General features: G+C 42.0%; 1 protein-coding gene across 1 annotated transcript in view; it reads left to right on the top strand.

The window, feature by feature from the left end:
• Positions 1 to 6,865, top strand: part of ELK3 (ELK3, ETS transcription factor) — a 61,930-nt gene extending 55,065 nt beyond the window's left edge. The window contains exons 4-5 of the mRNA XM_019515051.1: positions 2,539 to 2,661; positions 5,223 to 6,865. Of these exons, the coding sequence (XP_019370596.1) occupies positions 2,539 to 2,661; positions 5,223 to 5,321 (222 nt within the window). The 3' untranslated portion in view covers positions 5,322 to 6,865. The remainder of the gene's footprint in view (positions 1 to 2,538; positions 2,662 to 5,222) is intronic.
• Positions 6,866 to 10,810: the final 3,945 nt, after the last annotated feature.

Below are 10,810 nucleotides of genomic sequence, written 5' to 3'. Positions count from 1 at the left end.
GTCATTGGAAGGATGCCACAGCCCCATGTAATCCGAAAGGCATCCTCTTGAACTGAAAAAGCCCCCATGGAGTCCCAAAGGCAGTCTTTTCCAACCCTTTTATGATCTTTGTTGCCTGCCTCTAGACCCTAACTTCTCCCTTAAAATATGGAGCCCAGAACAGTGCACACTACTCCGACTGAAGCCTAACCAGTGCTGAGTAGAGAGGCACTATCACCTTCTACGTCTTGCAGCTAATGCTTCTATTGATGCAGCCCAAAACTGCATTTGCCTTTTGTGTGGCTGTCACACTGCAGACTGATATTGAGTCTCTGATATACCAAGGCCCCCAAGTCCTTTCCCATAGTACTGCCATCCAGCCAAGTGTCACCCATTTTATATTTGTGTTTTGATTAAACCTCTGATTTGATTGTATTTGATTATTGTAGCACCTTGCATTTGTCTGCATTTAACATCAGCCTGATAGCTCTAGCCCAACTTTCTAATCTATCAAGGTCCTTCTGAATTGTGCTCACATCCTCCAGCAGTTTGCAGTCCTTCCAATTATCATGTCATCTGCAAACTTGCTCAAAAAGCTTTTATGTTAGCATCCAAATTGTTAATAAATACATTGAATGGCACCAGGCCCAGGACAGACCCCTGTGGGACTCCACTCAAAAATTCCTGCCAGTTTGACATGGACCTATTTATAATTACCCTTTGTTTCTAGCTACTGAGCCAGTTGTGTCCACCTTGTGGTAGTTCTCTCATTTATTTATGAGGAGGTCATGCAGAACCTTGTCAAAAGCCTTTCTGAAGTCCAGATACACTGTATTCATGGCCTTCCCTTCATCCGTCTAAGTAGTTAATTTGTCAAAGAGGGAGATCAAGTTAGCTTGATATGATTTGTCATAAATCCATGCTGGCTGTTTGTGAACAGCCTTTCCTACTCTAGATACTTGCAAATGGCCTTGCTTAGGATATGCTCCAGTAACTGAAGTGAAGCTAACTGGTCTATGGTTTTCCAGTGTTGGCACTGAATTTATGACCCAGATACCTTGTTCCAGGCAGACCCAAAACCCTCAGATTGACCACAATCACTCCACCCAATAATAGGTGAACTGTATTGATACACAGTGATAGCAGATAAGAACATTGCAAACAATTCTATATCTGCCAGTCCCAGGGTTCACAGAGTCAGGGTACGTCTGGCCACTGTGCGAGCTTCACTCAGGTTCTCTTGTCAATGTCACATGTCAGCAGCCTGGAGGTTGGAGGCCAAGCTCCACACACACACAGTGGGGTAGATGAGACTGGCTGGTGGTATACCCTATGTCCATGGTGACCTCTGGTTCCCCTCTTGGGGACGCTTTGCTGCTCTGAAACCCCTCTTGTTGTATTCTTTTTCCCCCGTTCTGATGACTCCATCTCCAGGCATCGATTGGTCTTCCTGTGGTCATCATACTGTCCTTGTTCTGTCCTGTCAGTATATTCTTTTGTTTCACAAACCCATTGCATGCACACACCCTCATTTGGTTCTTTCCAGTTTCTCCTAATTTAGTCTGTCTACCAAAACTGGAAATCTTAGGGGCCCTGCAGTTAGGCACCATGACCTGACCAACGTGGCAGTGTCCCTTATCTCATGTTATGGAACAGTGTGGTACAGGTCTTCAATTTCCTAGCCTGTGTGTCTACTTGCCTGTGTCAGACAACGTGGTCTTTGAAGGAAACTTTTTCACAAACAGGCTTTTTAGAAATAAATTAACCCTTGCCATTGCTCTGGACCATTGTTCTAATGCATATCTACTTTACCTACAAGCCAATTCCCAAAATCAAACCACTAAATATCATTTTCTAGTCATCACCTGGGTCTTCCTTTTTGCCTTTTTAAAAGAGGGGTAGTACTACATTTGTCCTTTTCCAGTCCTTTGGTACCTGGCCTCTCTCCCACAACTTCATGAAGAGCATTGCCAAGGGCTCAGAGATCTCCTCTGGCCATTCCTTCAGTACCCTGGGATGAAGTTCATCCAGCCCTGCTGACTTGAATCAATCCAACAAAAGCTCTGTGACCACCACCAGTTTGCTCCCTTCTTTATACAGATAATCCTTATTAGGTGTCTGGCAGCAGCTGGAATCCTGTCACAAAGCCACCTTTCAGTATATAAGCCTCTGCAATTTCATTTTGTTGAACCTGCTTCCAAGAAGAGTGGGAGAGAGGCAGCTATGGAAGTGAACTTCAAAGCTTAGCTGCATATCACATGACTAAAACATGATTGGCTTAATCAGTCAGAAGTTACAGCTGGTTGGAATAGTTCTTAATCTACAATACAATGAAAAACATTACTCTGAAATAAATGAGGTTGGGTTTATAGTTAGTATTTAAAACAAGGTGTACACAGTATTGTAACACTGGGCACGTCTACATGACGTGCTACATTGCCATAGTGTTAAGCTATGGCGACGTAGCTCACTGCTACAGTGATGAAGCATCGATGGGCATGAATGTGACCATGTTGCCTTCCACCTTAAAACTTGCAATTGGTGCGTTTTGTCTTGCAGACCCCAAATGGATTATTGTTGACCCCAAGTCCACTGCTGTCCAGCATTCATTTTTGGAGCAGTCTTAGTCCTGTAGCTCCGTTGAGTCCTGCCAGGCTGCAAGGACCAAACACTTTGTTCCAGGTATGTTCTTTATTTGTGAAGAGGTGGCACTCTGTTCCACATACTGAAAGGCCATCAGTATGTGGCTTGTACATAGTCACTGTGGGTTTTCAAAATAAGTTAATTAAGATAACAAGTGCTATTTGAGAGACATGCATTAGTTTGTATGCAGAGTTTGACCACCTCCAGCACTGTCAGAACCTAGTGGGCAATGTTTCTTATGGAGCAAGAAAAATAGTAAATATTTCAGGGGGGAAAAGGAAAGCTATAACCCCCTGAGAACAACTGAAACCTCAGAAGCTCTGAAAGCTGCTAAACCTGACAGGAAAAACACTAGGAAAAGCCATGGGAAAAAAAATAAGATGACCAGGTATGGCAGATAGTACATGGATTCTTTAGCTCTTTTAAGATCACTGAAGCAGTGTGGGGTCAGTTCCCAGTTCTGCCATAGAATACATGTCCATTTTTGTGTAAATTGCTTAATCCCTCTGAACCCAAATTTCTCATCCATAAAATAATAATAGGACTTTCATGTGTCACAGGGTGTTGTAAAATATGTACAAGCAGAGCACATTTTAAGGGTAAAAAGCACCAGGAAGAGCGCTCAGGCCTCCAGACAGTGGTGGCAAACAAGGGAAGTTAGGTCACTTCTACAGAATAGCAGTGCAAAGCATCAGTTCTGCAGGTAACAGCAGCCTACATTTTAGTCTCTGCCCCCCTCAGTCTACCACAAGCCTTGTATTTTGAGAAATTTTAATTTGCCAGTTCCAGTGGCCCAACCCTACTTAAAAAGGTGAAGAATCACAGCAGTGGATTTATTAGCATCTCCAGCCAACTGGAGCTGCTGATGACTTGCATTTTTCTATTATAGCTGAAACACCTTGAGCTTAGACTTTGAGTTTCTTAAGGATTTTTACTGCGTGTTTCTTGAAGAGAAATTAAAATGCAGAATTACTAATTAGTGTCTTAAAGCTGTGGTTCTCAAGGTCTTTTATACCAAAACCCATTTGTAAACATCGATGACCAGTCCCAACTCAGTGCCCTTCCCTCCTAACCTGCTGCCTCCACCCCCAGCCCCACAGTGTGTGGGGCAGGATGGGAGGGGAGGGGGGGTGGCATGGGAGGCCCCAAGCAGCCTCTTGCAGGCTGGAACTCTATCATAGACCCCTCAGCTCTGAACCCCTAGAGAATGGCAGGGAGGGTGCCTATGTTAGACAGCAGTCAGAGAGCTGGGGCTATGGCAGTCAAACACGTGTGTCCCCATCCAGGTCCTCACTGGGGCTCTGGGCACATCCTGTCACCTATAACATGCAGCAGAGAGGACACATTACTTTGCTTGCTGGAACTTTGCCAGCCTGCAAGGGAAAAGCCATGGTTTCCCACTTTTTTTTCTTTTAAAGGAGAAACCATTTTTAAAGTTTGTTTGCAACCCTTTCATATATTCTTGCGACCCACAGGTTGAGAAATGCAGTCTTAAAGAATTCTAATATTATAAAAGCCTTAGTCTGTCTGTCCATAACACTTTATTCATACTCCGATTGTCTTGGCTGGCAATCAGAGTGCTCCAAGAGCGTTCCGGACAGGAGGTGGTGGCGGCATTGTGCCACCATGATGGTGGGGATGGAGCAGGGGGGAGGGGGCTAGGCCAGTGCCGCACCTGCCCCTTGACCCCCCTCCCACCCAGCCCTACTCCTTGGAGGTGGCAGTAGCACAGGGTGCTGGCTTAGGGGGATGGAGGGATGGCAGGGCAAGCTTCCCCACTGCCCCCTACTCCTGGGAGGCAGCTGGGGTGCTGGGGGTGGGGACTGCAGGGCAAGCTTCACCCCCCCACTTCTGGCAAGTGGCAGCGGTGTGGGAGGGTGGGTAGCGGAGCTCCATCCCTGCCCTTCCCCCTGGCAGAGAGGGGGGATGGCAGGAAAGAGGGGAGGAAAGGAGAGAAAGAGGGGAGTGGGACAGGAAATAGGGGGATTTCTGGTGGCAGCTTCCCTTTGCCACTGCCACCTGGCCCCAACAACATCCAGCAGAGGGATGCGGTGGGGAGAAAGGGGAGGCAGGGACTAGAGGGATGCTGCGTGCGGCTGGACGTGGACTGATGGTAGTGCAGGGCACTGGGTGTCAGTGGCCACTGCTGCATGCAAGCTGAGAGCCGGGGGGGAGGGGGGATGCACATGGGGCCTGATACAGAGTGGTGGCACCGTGGGGCACTGGGTGGCAGTGCTCTGCCCCCACCTCATCATTTGACAGGCAGTTGGCTGTTTTATAATCCTATGTCCCTGATAGCTGACAGACCGTTCTCTATAGATGATGATAGTTATCTTATGTGATAGTTATTTTATTACTTACTTATTCATTGTAATCAACTATATTCTTCTTCTTTGGACATTATAAAACCTGCTGTTTTCAGTCCTTCAGTAATATGTTTTACTCTTACTATTTGAAGCAGAACATTAGTGTCTGTCTTCTTACCTATGAACCACAACCTTTGCGAAGCTGACACCATGTGGAGCTGTCAGTATTCAACACATACCGGATTGGGGCTAATGCTTTGAAATAAACAAATTTTATCCTTTGCCTTCTTGCAGTTTCCAACTCTCCTGAACGGTCACATACCGGTGCCAATCCCCAGTTTGGATGGGGGCTCTTCTCCAGTACTGCTTTCTCCAAATGCTCACAAGTCCTGATGATGCCTCTTCATGTTTTAAGGACTCATTAACTGTTTTAACACATTCAGTCCCATGGGTTATTTTTCCTGTCATGAGAAGGACATTGTGAAACCCTCAATTACATTGGTTGGTTTGCACTTTTCATTACATGGATCATCTAGTTTATGTTAGCATTTTTAAGCAATGATTTTTATATACATATATAAAAATCTGTTTTGCATTAAATGAATTATAATTTTTTATATCCTAGCTCTCAAGTGTTGAACACTGTTGTTGATGAAGTACTTTTAATGGATTTCAACAATATCTCTAATAAGGATGTGAAGCTTTTTTAATCCCTTTTTTCTGCATATTATGTATTGTGCTTGTGTAAACTATAACCGGCTGTGCCTTCTTTTTGCATAATGTTATGTAAATGATTTATATATTTTCTAGTATTAAGATAAAAAGTTGAAAGATGAAACTAGTATTGAACAACCACCCTATGGTAGTATTTCAGTATTTTTTCCACAGATAGGCCATATGACACAGTGTATTCATGTAACTTTGTATTAAGTGCTTTCAATTTGTATAAAAATAGCCTTATAATTTTTCTTTGCTGAATTGAGAGACCATAATAAATTTTATATCCAGGAAATGTGTTTAGCAGTAACTAAGCCATATTTACACAATGCTGCCCCAAGTTCCTCCCCGGTGTAACTCTACTGAAATCACTGCAGGTACATCAGCAAGGAATTGGGCGTTACGTGTTCATAAAACATTCCAAATTTTTGAAAGCTGGTCTGCAGACAAAGAGGCCTTATACAGTATTTATTATTTCTTATGAATTGTAGCAATGATAGCTGGTAAGACCTTAGGCAGCCTCCATCCTTGTGGCTGATGCAGGATTGTTTCCTATAGTGTTCACTTTTGCCAAGTGCCTTCTACCACTTCACTCAGAAGAGTATTCCAGCTGCTTAGCTCCGTCAGCCAAGTTTTCCCTCAACAGAAATTGCAGAATGTTTAATTAACTTCTGGTGCTTGTGAAGAGACCTATTGTATACATAGACCTGTGCATATACAAACATCTAAAGTCTTTGAGAACAGTGGATTCATAAATAATGCTGTATTGCTATCTACATGCAACCAAAATATTACTTTATTAAGTATGCCCTCTGGCTTTAGGTGATGGCTTAGTCATCTAAACGTCAGGTCAGAACTAGGCTAGACACTCTGGCACCACAGATTCCAATCTTGGCAGGGCTGATGCAAACATTCAGTCATCTGAGGTAGATAAATTAGGTTGTGAAAGTTTACCATCTGGATCTTTCAGATGAGACCTTAAAGTCAGGATCTTGTCAGCTACATCTGGTCATTAAAGAGCCCATAACACTTTTTTAATGCAAAATACTGGGGGGGTTGCCCCTTGCAACTAGCCAAAACTCCTAACTCTTGAGTTTTACAGTGAGTTTTGTGCCGATTATTTGCCTGGATGTAATTCAATGATGATGTGTGTAGTTAAATGTAATGTGCTTTTGGATCCTTCACGTTGAAAGGTGCTAAATAAACATTTTATTAATGCAGTTGTGATTGTTGAGAGCCATTTTTGGGGATATATGTTCATAAAAAAGCAAGCAGGCATTTTCCTTAGGATCCTTGACCATGCAATCAGAAGAGATTCCTCAGGTTCAAATAGTTTAATTCAATGGATAAAACCTGCACTAGCACCAGTGATATGAGCAAAGCTATAAGAGTAGGTGAGAGAAAAATCTTATCATGCTCTTCTGCATGTATAGCCAGAAAGGGAGGTGCACTTCAATGATGGACCATGGCAAGGAGTGTCTCGTGCAAAATCTCCAGCTAATGGGACAAAGATGGTCACACAACTACCAGCCTGGATTGCTGGGTCAGACACATGAATAATCCACGTGGAAGCAGTGGACAAGAGCTTGCAGGTCAAATTCTTGTACAGTTAACATGTTCTTTTTTTAAATACACATGGTCTCAAGTGCAAAGGACTTTTAAATAATAAATATGCAATCTCCATGTTCCAGAAATACTGGAATCAATTATTTTCTTACTGTACACTAATGTAACCACCTTCTTCAATGGAATTATATCTGATTTTTTTCTGGCATAGCTCAGGGGAGAATTAAGCATCAGTGAAGAAGATACATCTCCTTTCTAGTTTATATAGTACAGATACTCACTGAAAGTAACAGCTGCAACATAACACAGATAAGTATTAAAAGTGCTCTTAAATTCCAAACAGCAAAAAAGACGAGTGAGACTGGGAGAGGAGCTGTACTGTTACTGACTCACATCACAAACCAGAACAGATCCCTATGAAAGAAAAAAAATCCAGATTCTTTTAAGATTGTATTTCTTCACAGATACTCGATTTACTAATGACCCAACACCACCAACCTTCTCTGAGAGGACATCAAGTCATGTACACTTCGCGAACAGGTTATTTTTTGGAGGATAGTTTCACACTTGTCTAACATATTAGCTGTTACACCTCTTTGTGCTTTATGAAAAATTCTGAATTTCTGATGAATGTTATTAACTACTTTAAATAAATAAAAACAAATAAACTGTAACAAATAAATGCTTGGAAGTGTCAATATTTCCATGGAAGGTCACAGTTGGTGGTTCCGAGATTACTTCTAGCAGGCGGTGTTGTTCCCATCAAAAAAGAAACCAGCTTGAAGTTCCTTCCCTTTGATTTTATTAGCAAAGTCGATGAACTGGAAGCACGGTTTTTATTTAAGTTTACACACGTATTCCAACTTCGGGAGCAAAACTAGTCTGGTTTTTAAACCAAGGAACTTTGCTTTCTTTTATAGGCTATTTTGGGTCCAGGATTAGGAGATAGTTTCATTTTACTTTTTAGCTGATATACCAGTGGAAGGAATATCCACCACAACAGCAACAAGCACCTGGGAATCTCAGCCAGGAGACAGTTGTGCACATATGTATATTTTCTTTTGTGGATTCCAGGCCTGCTCTATAGGAGATACAGAGTGCTGTGCTTTCAGATGGAGAGAATGCTTCTAACACTGGAATGCATTGATGAATGATAAGAGATAAAAGAGAGAAAATCCCATTTGGCAGATGCCTGCTTGAAGAGAATACCAGTTAAGAGATAAAGCAAAATTGTACTCTCTCGTGCAATGAACACAGGTCAGCCTGAAAACTTCTGAGAAGCAGCATGTAGTAAAAAGGAGACTATAAGAGGGAAATTGCTACATAAGACAAATTTTACAAAAAGGACATAAACAAAGATTGCAGAATATCATGGTTATAGAACACATGTGAGGAAGCCACCAAGTCTACCTCATTTTGCTTCAAAAAGAAATGAACAGATCTACCACATTATAGATAGGATTCTTTGTTCTCCTCTGTCTCTGATGCTACTATATATATCCTATATATTAGAATAAACATGAATCCAGAAGAAAAGGTATTCTTTAACTTATGATGGTACCTACTCCTGAGCCATCTGGGGATGGAAGCTTCAGTTTCATTAACCTTCTTCATTAAAATACTAAGCTTTTAACAAGGACTTCCCAAAGAAAGCTGTCTTGGCTAAGTAATGCTAGAAAGCTTTAACTCCACTTATGAAGTGCACACCTCCTATGTTAGGGTGAAAAGCACTGGAAGACACCAAAAAACACTTTATGTTGATTACAATAAAAAAAGGAGAACAAACCTTGGTTAAGCACTCTGAAGCAGCCAGTCTTCTTCAGGAGAAATCAGAAAAATGGCATCTTGTAGGCAAGGGGTCTCAATTCCTAGCTATAATATAATCACTTTTTCCCAGCAGTTAAGTTCAGATGGTCTCAAGCTTACTTCATAACTGCATATATAGATAAAACAACCCCTCAACTATCCTTAAAAATCAAACCCACCGCTACCCCCTGCCCTGGCAAATCCAGAAGGCACTGCACCCTCAGAGAACAAAGAGAAATTAAAGTTGTGAAATCAAGCTAATGGCATTACTGCGTATGTGTATGGGCACATTCATATTCCTTTTCAGTCCGGCAGACTGGTACTCTCACCAGGGATCTACAAGGGAATACCAGAAACGAGGAAATGACGAGCACTCTTCCAAGTGTTTAGATAACAACGGTGGTATTTAAATAACATCCCATTAGAACAACTGGAGACGGTTCAGAGTTCCTCTGCAGATTTGTTTCCATGTCCTCCACATAAACTGAATAAGATCAAGCTTTTACTGGTTCCATTATGAAAGCTATCAAGACAAGAAAGCCTAAATATTTTCTTAAATGGTTATAGAAGGTGTAGTAAATCCTGTGACTACTTACCGTCCTAAAGTGATGCATGTGTTCTGGACCTTTTAAAGTTTTTTTTAAGTTGGCTAAAACTGTATATCACAGCCTTTGATGAAGCAAGCCTTTTGCTTACAAAAGCTTAAGCTATGCATCTCTGATTTAGTTAGTTTATAAAGGTGCAAATCTATCCAGCCTTGTGTCTAAATTATAGAGCCCTGAATTTTTTCTCCACAAAAAAAAATTATGTAAAACTGCAAAGCCAAGAATACCCACCAGAAATTTAAAGGAAGATACTACTTCACAAAGATGGTGACACCATTTCAAAACCAACTAAGAAATTCAGAGTTAAAATTCAACACAAAAGAATTATGATACTGAAACGTAAAGATGTTTCTTCCCCATTTGACCCTTGCTTTAGATTCAAGCAGGGGCCTGGGGCAGGCAGCTGCTGAGGCGAGGGCAGGCTAGGGTGGCTTGTCCAGCAGGGGAAAGGACGGGGGAGTATGGTAAGGGAGACTGCACGGTGAGGGGGCAGTGCTAGGGAGACCCCCACCTTGCAGGGGGCAGGCAGCAGGGGGCATGGAAGTGGGGACGAGTGGATGAATTCAAGACAACCCACCAATAATTAGGTTTTAGAGACAGAAAATTGTAACACATTTAAAATGTTCCACATATGGAATCTAATTATTAGGGGCCATCTTAAATCTGAAGTTGTCCTGGACTTGGGTAAACATGGTATTTGTGATCTCAGATTAGAGTAAGCTGACTATCCCCAGAAATCCTTGCAAAACCTGCCCTCTATAAGACAATTCTTGTGCTTCAACAGGACAGATGACAATGCCACCTTCCTTCAAAATGGCCACTACCTCTCATTGTTCTTAATGAAAGTGAAACACAGATCTGAAGCAGATGACGGTGCCCTGTGCCTTCAGATACCAGAAAGAAAACATCAGCTCCCACTGGAAACAATGTAAGAGCAATGTACCTCTCAAAAAAGGCTACTTGAGAGCATCAGTGGCTTCAGATGCATAGAGAACAACTGGAAATGCCACTCTGAAAAAACGATAGATTTCCCTCTCCTGATAGAGAAACCTTAGTTATAGGATAAATATTTATCCTTTTGAAGTTTCAGATTCAAATTATGAACAGTTCATTTTGGTGAGTTTAAACAGTATGTAAAAATTTGGTTAATGGCATAATTTGGGACAAAATAAAAAGTCTGAAACTGGA

The sequence above is a fragment of the Gavialis gangeticus genome, unplaced genomic scaffold (assembly GCF_001723915.1).
Source record: "Gavialis gangeticus isolate Ggan-Ray unplaced genomic scaffold, GavGan_comp1, whole genome shotgun sequence".
NCBI lineage: Eukaryota > Metazoa > Chordata > Crocodylia > Gavialidae > Gavialis > Gavialis gangeticus.
The sequence above is the reverse complement of the archived record's forward strand: the minus strand, read 5'-3'. Positions and strand labels throughout refer to the sequence as shown.